This window comes from Idiotropiscis lumnitzeri, chromosome 1 (assembly GCF_059441095.1).
Source record: "Idiotropiscis lumnitzeri isolate Australia: NSW breed Sydney's pygmy pipehorse chromosome 1, RoL_Ilum_1.0, whole genome shotgun sequence".
Taxonomy (NCBI): Eukaryota; Metazoa; Chordata; class Actinopteri; order Syngnathiformes; family Syngnathidae; genus Idiotropiscis; species Idiotropiscis lumnitzeri.
Genome location: NC_142391.1, coordinates 23,184,686 through 23,197,117, shown reverse-complemented (window position 1 = coordinate 23,197,117; position 12,432 = coordinate 23,184,686). Strand labels below are relative to the sequence as shown.

The window sequence follows — 12,432 nt, the reverse complement described above, 5'->3', positions numbered from 1 at the left end:
TACGAGCCTGAAATAGAAAGACTGCTCATAATGTCCAGAGTAAAAAAAAAAAAAAAGTAGCAACATAAATTTTGGCAGGCTTATCTATCTTTGGTAGACCCATAAAAAAAGGCCCATGAAGCTATGTTGTGAAATGAACAGAAAGTCTCCCATCTTGGTTCGAAGGAGTTATTTTGAGGTGACTACACCGACAGTCTTCTCCTTGAGTTTTTGAGGTTGCTTTGCAATGTGAAATTTGGTAGAAGTGTAGATTGGACGCTCTAAATTGTCCCAAAAGTTGATCATGAGTAGATCAACAAAAATATCTCTCCAAATCATGACAGAAAAGATACAGGAAGTCTGCCATTTTAGGTTTGGAACATTTTCGAGTCATTTTAGTAGTCCTACGAAAATAATCGAATCAAGAGTTTTTCAAGTTTCAACCACTGAAACCAGTTACATGCTTGGCAACAAGAAATTTGATAGGCATGTCTTTCATGAGTAGCCTCAAAAAAAGTCATGAGAAGCCAGGCCTTAAAAAACTGATATTTTTGGGTGATTTCCAGTGGTCCTAACCTTTTTTTTATTTTATTTTTTATTTCACCCCTGAAATCTGTTTCACTTAATGACATGAAATTTGGCAGCCATATCTCTCATTAGTTGACCCACCAAAAATCTCAAAAATTCTGAAACGACAGGACGTTTGCCATTTTGGTTTGAAAACCAACATTTCAGGGTCATTTTGACTTTTTTTCAGGGGTCCTTCAAAGACAAACTACTCATGTGATAGCTTGTTGGATCAGATTAAATGACAAATAATGAAGAGTTTGCCTCACCTCCTGACCTGTCTAACCAACTGGAGACTATTATAGAGGTGAGAGCTATAATTATCTTGGCGAAAACACGTGTAGCAAGCACAGGTGAAAAGGAAGCAAACTGGAGACGACATATATTTAAAAGTCAACTAAGTGGGATGTATAAAACGTATCCGGACTTGCAAACCTGCGAGTAGAACTCCCAGCGACGACGCAAAAGTAGCACATGAAACCTCTGCAGTGGTTTCCTCCAAAGGAAGAAGAACCTCTTTGATATGAAGCGATCATTTGAAGGTTTTGACTTTTACGTCAGGATTCCGGAAATGAGAGCGAGGCGGTATCAACTACTTTGCTATTTTTCCGAGTGGCAGTTGACAAGTCACGGGAGGCCTCGTTTGCCTTGATTTTACTCAACAAACAAGATCACAAGAGTTTTTTTTTTTTTTTTATCACTCATAATATTTGCTTTCATTTTAAAAAGAGGAATAATAATGTGAAGACAAGAGTATTGGTGGCACCACAAGTGAAAGAAAGCACTTTGTGTACTCATTCCAATAGACAGAGCCGGGCACTTGGCCTGTTTTTGCTGGTCAGTCCCTCGTAGTGTTCCAGCCTCGACCCTCCTGCCTTATTCAGAAAAATTGTCCGTCTCCGAACCCGTTTCGCCGGTTTTGTCGTTTGCCCATTTGACCACGTCACACGCCCGAGGGCCGATTCCTGGGCCAAAATAAAATCTCTGGTGCCGGCCAAAAAAGCCCAAGAATAAGCAAAACACGCCTGACCATTTAAGTCACATTTTTCTTTTTTGGTCGCCTCCTTTAAAATCAGCATTTCAGTCTGGAAAAAAAAAAATCCCAGTTACTAATATTATTGTGCTTTGATCCTGATCCTCTTCCCAAAGCTGCTTTGTCTGCGCTCGCTTTAATAGGCCAAGCTCTGATCTTATTATGGGAGATTCAGCTTTGGTGGTAGTAGTAGTAGTCGTGAGGGAGGGGTGGGGGTCTAATCCTGTGTCCTCACCTCATCTGGGATAATTTGGTGGGAGGGGTGGGGGGTTTTGGGCCTACTCAGATTACACATGCTGATAACGTTTTGGATTGCAGCTGCACAGGAAAAATAAATTGCTTTCCGTGCAAAGGGGCAAGGTAACGTACGCGTAATCCCCCTCGTGGCCCGCAACTGCTGTCGGGCAGGGAGTGTGTATACACACACACACACACAGTCAGAAATAAAACACTGTAATATTATATTAAAACTCACTGGCGCTCCTGCGCTCGATTTTCATGCAATCATCACATTTTGACACCTTGCTTTGCCCATGTTATATGGCAACGGCAAAGCATTGAAAAAAAAAAAAAGTTGCACAATATTGTGGCACCCACTAGTTTAGGAAACCTGATACCAATTTGGGGTCATTTGAGTGAAGTCTCAAACAAGGGTTTGTCAAAATGTAGAACCCTGGACCAAGCCTAAAATGGCAACTTCAAAACATACATTGAGGAGAACACCATGAGATGAGATGAGAGCATTATGAGAAGAGAATGTCATGGAACGCAAGCTTTAGGAAAAGACAACATGATGTGACGTGACATGAGAGAGAGATCATGAATATGAACATATGAGTATAAAAACCAACTCTTCTCCTGACCGTCGTGCTTTTCTCATAATGACGTCTTCTCTTTGTTTCTCATTCTCATGTCTCATGCGCGAGGCTCTCATCTTCTCATGGCTTGCTTTGACGATACAAACTAAGTAACTAATGTCCACCTAAATGTGAAGCTGAGGAACTTGCGTCATATTGAATGCAATCAAGTCATGGTGTTTTTCCCGCCAGATTGTTCCGAGTCGTGCTTGGAGTGCGTGGGTGCGAGCCCGCGGGAGTGCTTGTCGTGTTCCAACCCGGCCGCCTTGCTCAAGGACGGCGAGTGTGTTCCCGAATGCGGGGAGGCGTTCTACAATCAGGACGGCGTCTGTCGCGGTAAGCGTGGCTCACCTCCTTTTCTGCATTCCCGCTACTTCTTGCTAATGGAAGCTAACACGCACGGTTATTACAAGACCATAACCAGACCATGATGGCATATTTTTAAAAATACGTTTTTTTAATTTAATTTTTTTTAATTTCAAAACAATCTACAAAAATTAAAACATATCGAGATTTTTGTTTCAAAGCCCTAAAAAATGTTTTTAATTATTTCTAATAGCACCTGATGTTCACAAAAAAATCACGATAAATACATTTAAAAATATATTAGTCTGAAAATAGATGTTAAATTGTATTTAAAAAGTAACACAAACTTACAAAACATAATCAACAGAGTAAAGTTGAGTTAAAATAATGAATGGATAAATATTTAACTAAAGCTATGCAAAGTAAGTACGAAGTAAGAATGTTTTATATTTCTGGAAATTAAAACAAATACATTTAAAAATAAATGTAAAACGTAAACAAGTACAAAAAAAGACTTTACAAAATACGAACATAAAAAGTAAACTTATTCACAATTTGCATTGCATTAAGTGTAAAGCCATACTCCAAAAATGACAATATATATAATAACGTTATGACAGTGGGTGAATGTGATCTTCATCTTGGTAAAAAGCATCTGACTGTGCAAAAAAAAAAAAAATCAAAATTAATTGTTGGTTGTGAAAGCTGGTTGGCATCCCCGCGGAGTCGACGTCACACAAAATAAATCAAACGATGACGTCAGCGCTCCTCAAAGATGCAGAAAACAAACACGTGAAAAGCAAACGCAACCATTAGCTACAAGTCTTTGTGGCACTAATGAGGAGGCCAAATAGGAATCTGAAATATGAATATGGATGCTTTCTATTTGGAGGATTTGGAGGCTTCCCTCGAGGGGGGGGTGCGCAGATGGAAGATCCAGCTTAAACAAGTCTTCGCTGTCTAGAGCTTGGGCTGTACTTAGCTAGTCACTTGGATGTGTGGTTAGGTTGTCAATTGGTAAGTGAGGTAGTCTGTTAATCAGTTAGTTGATGATTTAGATGGATGGAGGAGCCTGTTGGTAAGTGAGGTTCTTCAAAAAGTCAGTCACTTAATTGGTTAGTTAGGTTAAAAATTTGCTTTAATAGACAATTAATTGTTGCATTCATGGTTCAGGCCATCAGTTAGTTAGTTCGTTAATTAGTTAGGGTAGCTATTCAACCAGTTCGTCAGGCAGTCAAGTCATTTTTTTAGTAAATTTGGTTAGTCAGTAGTTAGTCCATTGATAGGTTAGAGTTTATCAGTCAGTCAGACAGCCAGTAAGTTAGTTGGTCAATCAACCAGTTAGTTTTATTAATCAGTCAGTTGGTAATTATAGTTGTTAGTCAGTTGAAAAACGTTTTTCAATCAATCAGTTAGTTGGTTAGTTCTTTAGTTAGTCAGTCAAGTCAGAGAAAAGTCATCTTCGAGTGACCATTCAGTTAGTTAGTAATTTAGGTAGTCGGTGAATGAGTTGATAAGTACGCTAGCGACTTGAAAAGATGGGTAGTTTGTCAATTTGTCAGTTAGTCAGGCAATCAGTTAGTCATTTGGTTTGTATAATAATGGTTTAACCATTAGGTTAGTTGCTTGGTCAGTCATTTGATCAGTCAGCTAGTTCATCAATTCAGAATTTAGGTAGTTAGTTGGTAAATTATAGTAGGTAGTCAGTTAATTGTAGCATTAGGCATCAGTCATCCAGATAGTTAGGTAGTTATTTAGTTGGTAACTTACAGTTGATAGTTACTTACCAAGTCAGTTGTGACCTCACCAGTCAATCTGTCCGTTAGTCAGACAGTAGGAGTAAGTTGTTGAGTTAGGTACTTGGTCAATCTCTCACTTATTTAGCAAGTTACTCTGTCGATGAGTTAGGTATTTGGGTAATAATGTTGATTCCTCAAATACTTGACAAATTTGTGTGAAACAAGACGATGTTTTGTTGGATTTGAAAGCATTCCCTTGAGTTGACGGTGACTGGATAAAGAAGTCCGGAAAAGTCTTATGCTTTGCATTCAAAACACAACACACACTTGTGAGTTTTTGCGTGTGTGCAGGCGGCCATCCCCAAAGGTCAGAGTTATCAGTCACTTGAGTTTCAGGGAAAATGTCACAATCTGCTGCCTGCCGGAGGACTCTGACTTGTTGACTTGTTGACTCGTCCTCCAAGGTCGTGTCCACTTCGTCTCTGGGCTCCTATTAAGACTTCAATTCTGTATTTATTTTTGCACCTTTTGCACCATAACAACTGGACATGGTGAACAAAGTCACAGGGACAGCGAGTGAGTGTGTGAGCACGTTAGTGAGTTGGTCAGTCGGTTAGTCGGTTATTCCATTACCTAGTCAGTTTGGGGAGTCTCGCTACTAATGCAAAATTAACATAAATGTTTTCACCGAAATATGCTGTTGAGTTTTGATTGAGGTTACCTGTTCCGTTAGGCATGAAATCAATTACTGTTACTAGTTTACTAGCGAGCTGCTTATGTTAACCAATAATCACAAGCTGCAGCCGTGAGCATCCTCCATGAATCAAGAAGTAGTGTGAACAGACAAACATTTTTTCTTAGAAAGGATTTAGTTTGAGTTTTCAATTAGCCAGAATGACCTTCAGCTTGAATTAACTGCTTCCGTTTTTAGTTGCCGTCTGGCTTGGGAGATTGAAGTTTGAATCTAAATGGAGAAGGACGGCAAATGTCCGCATACCGATAAATGACTCATATGCCTAACGTGCTTTGACTTTCAGCGCTTATCACTCGGGGCTACCTACGCCATGCGTCACTTTTCCAATTAGCCTCAGCAAAAATGAGCGATGGCTCCGCTGAAATTGCTGCCTTGCATCACGTGGAAGCGGACAATGGTCTTGGCGTTTAACGTGCGTCTTTGATGTCTTTGATGACTTTGGCAGCCTGCCACGCGTCTTGCGCCTCCTGCTTCCCCGACAAGCCTGACTGCGCGAGCTGCCCGCCGGGTGGCGCGTTGCATCGTGGGAAATGCGTGTCGGCGTGCCCCGCTCAACATTACAGCGACCACGGCAGCAGGTGCAGAGGTAACGTGTGGACAGAAGTTTTGGGACACGAGACAGACCTTTCTTTTCGATATAGTTGGCCAAATGAAACATTTAAAATGCCCACCCTGCCTCGCTTCCTTCAATTATTCTTTTGTTTTATGCCTGTATTTATGGCAGTAGTCTTCAAAGTCACGTTCCATTTTATGGAAGTTAGACGATCATACATTTTTTGTTGAATAATTGACTCTGTATGACAATACAATTTTAAATGCAGTTTCAACTGAGTGTGCAAAGCCACCAAAAGTATTTTGCTAGTTATGATGTCCTTTAGTCAAAGGCTGAGCTGCGCAGTATTTTTTTTTTATATAGAACACAAGTGAACACATAGACCACATAGTTCACATGTCCCGATGCTTACCCAATATTGTTTTATGTAGGAACTTGGTAGGGCTGTGCAATTAATTGCAATTACGATTATTACACTAGGCCAGGGATGGGCAAACTTTTTGATTGGCGGGCCTCACCTCATCAGAGAAAAAAAATACATTTAATTTTAAATAAATATAAGTGAACAAAAGCATGACAACAACGTATATGTCTTTGAAAAAGCACAGTATTTAGAAAATAAAACATTAACAAGGTTTATTCATTTAATTTTTTTCAAGTTCAGCGGGCCGGATTAAAACGTTTAACTGGCCGCATGTGGCTCCCAGGCCGTAGTTTGCCCACGGCTGCACTAGGCGATAACAAATTTGGCATAATCGTAAAAAAATTCAAATATTTTTTTTCATAACCGAACAGCCCTCGAACTTGGTATGCCTCAGTACTGTCCAAAAACATAATGTTTTATTAGCTGTCCGCAACCCACCCAAAATGGGTCGGCAACCCAGAATCACTACAATTGGCCATTTTTATTGTATTTGTGTGTTCATATATTAGCGTTGTGCCTCCAGGCTGCCACAGCTCGTGTGCGTCATGTTGGGGTCCGTCGGCGTCTCAGTGCACGTTGTGCGCTCAAGACCTCCTCCTCCACCAGGGCCAGTGTGTGGAGGCGTGCGGCGAGGGCCTGTACCCTCACGCCCACACCTGCAACAGTAAGCACATGCTGTACAGTATCTCTATCGATGATTAGGACATTGGATGACTTTGCGTGTGTGCAGACTGCCACCCATCGTGCCGCTGGTGCGTGGGCCCTCTGGCCTCCGACTGCCTGCGCTGCCTCAAAGCCGCCGAGGTGCTCGCCCCGCAGTCACGTGAACTTCAACCGCCGCGCGGCGTCTGTGCGGCGGCCTGTCCCGCCAATACCTACGCCGACCACCAGCGCACTTGCAGAGGTAACGTACAAACTGTGCAAATTGTTTGGTTCGCATGTGTCCTGTCAGTTCATAGGCACTTGTGACTCCCAATTTTTTAATGGGACGTAGCAGTGTACAGAAGCGCTAATAATAGCCAAGCAGCACTCAGCTTTGCGTTGAGCAAACAAACTCATTACTTTTAGTGCTAGTTCATTGCTTGTTTATGCAAGTTATGCCTTTCTGAAGAAATTCCCTACACCCGCCAGGAATTTAGTGACTGGCGGCCTGCACCGGATATCCATTTCTTGTGGCAGAATTGACAGCGAGGCCACTGTACCGAGTCTGTATCTTTCCAATGCAAGATCTCTGGTGCATTGTGATCTTGCAATGAAGAGATTACAGCTCACTTGATATTCATTGCAATAGGTTTATACGAACACAGCAGTCTATGTTCATCGTGTGAGACTTTTTGACTGAGGAGAGTATAGATTAGATAATTTGGAAACCAACCTATGTTGAGACATGCAGTGAGTTAGTTGCTTAATCTGATATTAAATCAGTCTGCCTACTAGTTTGTCACTTCACTAACAGTTTGCAACATTTGTCTGAGTCAGTCAAGCGGTCAATTTGTTGGTTTGTTCGTTAATCAGTTGGTCAGTTTGTTGATATTTCTCAGTCAATCAGTCCGTCCAGTGAATCATTTCATCCAAATTTTTAAATCCGATTCGATTTTATTTTCGATTCACTTTTATTGGTTTTTCGATTCAATGAAGGATATCACGCAGTACCAGTTCTCCTTTCGTATGGAAGGCATTCTCAGAAGAAGCAATTAGTACAAACTGCTTGCTATAACTAAGTGCATTTGTCAAAATATGACTATTACATTAAGAATTGAAGCCAATGCATTTACATTAATCATCTATGTTTTATTTAACACGACCTCATTAAAACAATAAATACATCTGCCTTCATGCTTGTTGGCGCTGACTTCACTTGCTTCCGCCATTTCGTTTTGATTACGCGTGACGTGAAGTCATGTCAATTTATGAGGGAAAAGATGTTATTAAAAGTATTGATTTGTGGTTTCATGAATTGATATCAGGCCATGAAAAGGGAAATCGATTCAAATCGATATGAATTTGTTTGTTTTAAACCCCGCCTTTGTTTGCAGAAATATGTTCAACAATATTCTCGTGTTGGGGTGAAGTCCGGTGGGCTACGATTTACGATCGTCACAACCTGCTAACACCAGTTTGCTTTTAGAAATGTTGATCCTCGCTTAAGACGTCGCCCTGTGTGTTTGAAAATGGGGTTGTTTGTACGTGTGAAATTGTTGTTTGTAATGGGCTCATTTTGAAGGTAGTTTTGGGACACACACACACAGGTCCTTTCTGCCAGCCTTTTTTTCTCCAACACATTAAGCAGGACGACGAGGGAGAGGGGGAGAGGGTGAGGGGGAATCGGTGGCGTGATGCGTTTTGTTTGTCCACTAAGTGACGGTGTGAAATTGTATCCACTTAGCAGCCGTCTCCGTCTTTGAGGGTCATCCAGCGTTCAGTCGCACACTTTTTGGCAGACGTCTCTGTCTTTGAAGGTCATCCCACGTTCAGCTGCACACTTTTTTAGCAGCCTTTTTTTTTTTGTTTTTTTATTTCTCTCCCCGCCGCTCATTTTTTTGTCATTGATGTTTGCTTTGTGTCTGAGCCCAGAGGAAGTCCAAGATCAAGTTTTTGAGGACTACAGTGGAACCTTACAACTCCAATGATTTTGCCTTGGATGTTTGCAAAAACAATATGTTGGGTTTATCAGAGACTTGAAACTGTCTTTGATGTTCACCCAACTACAGATGCTGGGGCCACCCGTAACGATGCATATTGAAGACTAAAAAAAAATAAAAAACATACTAAAATGTATGTCAGGTTTACAAAATCTAAATTGTTCTTTATGTTTACCAAAACACAAATCCGTCAAACTATCGTCGAACCATCAAAGCCTTTTTCTCATCTGCACGGGTGATGCATTTGCAACGAGCTAACGGGTTTAGCGCCTTGTGCGTCGACAAGATCACATCAACTACGCCAGCCGCTTTGCAGCTCCTCACCCCGTTAGTTGGCATTTTGCTCGTTATGCTGCGAGATTGTTTAACCCCGAGCTTCATTCGGCAGCAAAGCCATTTAAGCGGCTAAAAGCTTCATTCCGCATCAGGATGCGAATGCACCACGCTGTGAAACCTTGAAGCTGTGTTGCCTCCCGTTAGCGCATGCCCCTTATTATTCTTGTAAAACTGTCAAGTTAACTGAAGATTAACGAGACTTTGGTGTTTACAAAAACCCGCGAGTCGGGTTCGCCCAAGACTCTAAAATGTTTTGATGTTTACAAGAACATACATGGACTAAATCATCTGTGAGGTACAGTTGACCCCGTAGTTTGTAAGTGTGGCTGACTCGCGAAAAACTGCATAGAACTAACGGCCATCATAAATGCATTAGAAAAAAAAAATCAATTCATTAACCCAAAAAGGAAATTGAAAAAAGGCCTCTCGACACCAATTCAATGTCAAACGTCGGAAAGTCGGAGCACGGCGTCTGTTTGGTGTAGCGCGCAACGTCAGAAAGTTTTATGTTGAGCGTCTGGGCGGGCGTGTTCGTCCGATTCAACATGTACATTCGGGTCAGGCTGGCGGGTTAAATGAGCACTGTCATTGGCTGTCAGCTAGCGAATCAGCGCACTGGACAAGCACAGGAAGTGATGAAACGGTGAAAAATAAGCTCTTCCTCAACAACTGAATCAATTTTGCTCATTTGTCACAAATCATCTGCGGACATAACGGCTGGCTGGCCAGAAAAGCGCGAAGACGAATTAGTCATGCTCATTCACGTTATTGGACATCACCGTGAAAGGCTACACTGTGACTATCGCCGCCAATGGCATGGAGCGGTACTACTACTCGCGCATGCGCAGAAGGTCCGGAGTAGTTGGCACTCCGTCGGTTTTTGCAGTGTGTTCTGAAGGGCCGACTTCTAGGCTGACGTACGATTGGAGTGTAGAGGCCCTAAGGGAGATAAACCGCCGATAAATGTTTTCGTTGAAAAAAATGGGCTCAAAAATAAAAATATATAATATATTTTTAAACGTATGAATAGGAATGAATAAATAAATGAATAAATAATCTGCCACATACAGAAAAATAGAAGGATCCAAGGGCCAGTTTAGAATTTTTTTAAATTTATATATACTAAAAGCGATCAATTAATGAAGCATTTAAAGCTTGTTTCTATAATCCAGTTATTTCGAAAATAAACGCTATGGCAAGACTTTCCGTTAAATGTGATAAGGCAAACAAATAGTATATGAGATTTTTTTGGTGTGGGTGTGTGTGTGTGTGTGGCCTGCATCCCACTGATATAGATGGGCTCCTCCACATAGTCCTATCCCCACATTCCGAACCAAATGCGCAATGCTCTGGTTGTGTCGGTAAGTCTTCGTACTTGAGGAACACAAATCAGACCTGGACACTGAGCAGAAAGTAGGGGAAAACATTTTTTTTTTATTCTCAAGATGAATTAATTTTACTCTCCTTAGTTCTAAAAAGAAATTCAGTTCCTATTTTAGCTTCTATTTGTGTCTTTGCATATCATTGAATAGTCCCCATCGCTCACACCCCGTTTTCGACAGTCACACCTCGAACATTTGCCACATGGCCACACCCACTTTTTTAAACTGCATTGTGGACATTTCAACAAATTTTTGTGAATGCCATGGGCTAATAAGAAACGGTGGGCCAGTCACAAATGGCCACTGGACCGTGGTTTGGACACCTTTCATTACAAAGCCGCTTGTTATTATCATTATGTTGTTATTATTATTGTTATTAGTCCATACAGGTAAGTTGTGGTGTGTGCGCGTTTTCTTTGTGGCGATTTTCTTTCTGGCACCGAGCAAGGCCGAGCGCCGCGTGAATGATTGCAAATCGATGGGTACCATTTGGCTTTGTTCGCCTTCATTCGTCTCGACGACCTCGTGGGACGAACGTGGTACCACCGTGGCCTCAAATTGAATTGTTGTTGTTGGTGGCGTTTTGCAAAAGAGCATAAAAGTCCTTTAAGCTTGATCGAGGGAGCCCAAACTGCTTGCGCATTAACTGACATGAACAGTGAGAACAATTCGGTTTTCTGGGGGGGAAAAGAGAAAAACTTTGGTTCATCGAAGACTAAATTGCCTTTGATGTTTTCAAAAACATGTTTGTTAGGGTCAGTTTGGACTAAGTTATTTGGTCTTTAACGAAATGTTTGTTGGGTTCATTGAAGACTAAATCATCTTTTGATGTTCCAGAAAATACACGAGTCTCATTGATGATTTGACGAGGTCTTTGATGTTAAGCGAAACTTGAAGTTATGAAAGACAAAATCATCTGGAATAACATGTACCTTACGTTTGGCTCTGAAAAACTTTGGTAGCAATGGTTGTTGGCGTGACCCCCCCCCCCAGCCCCCATTTTTTTTCTTTGATGTTTACAAAACTTGTTGGGCTCTTAATGGCTAAATTGTCTTTTCTGTTTATTATTAATGATTATTTGTTACCTTAATAATGAATTGATGTGTAGAATTTTCTGTCTTACTGTATGCCTGTGTGTTTGTGAGTGCATTTGTGTGAATGTGTGTTCTCCTCCTCCTCTGCCCCGAAGCTATGTTCGGAAATACTGCTTCAACAAGCACAGCAGACAGGCAGACTCCAACATTTACACTTAAACACACACACATTCACACACACGAGCTGGAGATGACAAGTTAGCAGAAAGCGGAAATTCCATGCTACGAGTCCTGCTCGTGAGACAAAAAAATTCACGTGTCTTAATTATTGTTTCCACTCACCGCCACCCCCGCCACACTCCCTGATTATCTAAACCCTCTTTGATGCTTACAAAACATGCTGTAGGTTCACCAAAGGTTTTAAATTATTCGTGATGTTTGCACAATGTGCATTTTTGTTACACTGAGACCTTTAAATATTCTCAGATTTAAAAAAAAAAAAAAAAGAAAAATGGCATTGGTTTTCCGCTGATGTTCATTGAAGACTAAAGTGTCTTTGATGTTTTCAAAACAGCTTTTTGGGGGGGTCTTTCATGTTTACCAAATGTAAGTTAGTTTGAATCTCGAGTTTCCTTTGATGTTGTCGATGGATTTAATGAAAGACTAATTTATCTTTCATGTTTACAAAATGTGTTAAGTTCATTGAAGGCTAAATTGTCCTTGATGGTCACAAAAAACAAGTTCTTCGAAAGTTGATTCTTGGGAGTAAACTTGTGTTTGCTGTTTTCCAAAGTAAGGTTCATTGATTACTAAAATGTCTTTGATG

At 41.0% G+C, this 12,432-nt stretch overlaps 1 protein-coding gene across 1 annotated transcript in view; it reads left to right on the top strand.

The window, feature by feature from the left end:
• fras1 (Fraser extracellular matrix complex subunit 1) overlaps window positions 1-12,432 on the top strand; it is a 122,298-nt gene that overhangs the window by 57,612 nt on the left and 52,254 nt on the right. Inside the window, exons 14-17 of the mRNA XM_088290094.1 lie at window positions 2,629-2,772; window positions 5,681-5,821; window positions 6,736-6,876; window positions 6,943-7,116. Coding sequence (XP_088146220.1) covers window positions 2,629-2,772; window positions 5,681-5,821; window positions 6,736-6,876; window positions 6,943-7,116 — 600 coding nt within the window. The remainder of the gene's footprint in view (window positions 1-2,628; window positions 2,773-5,680; window positions 5,822-6,735; window positions 6,877-6,942; window positions 7,117-12,432) is intronic.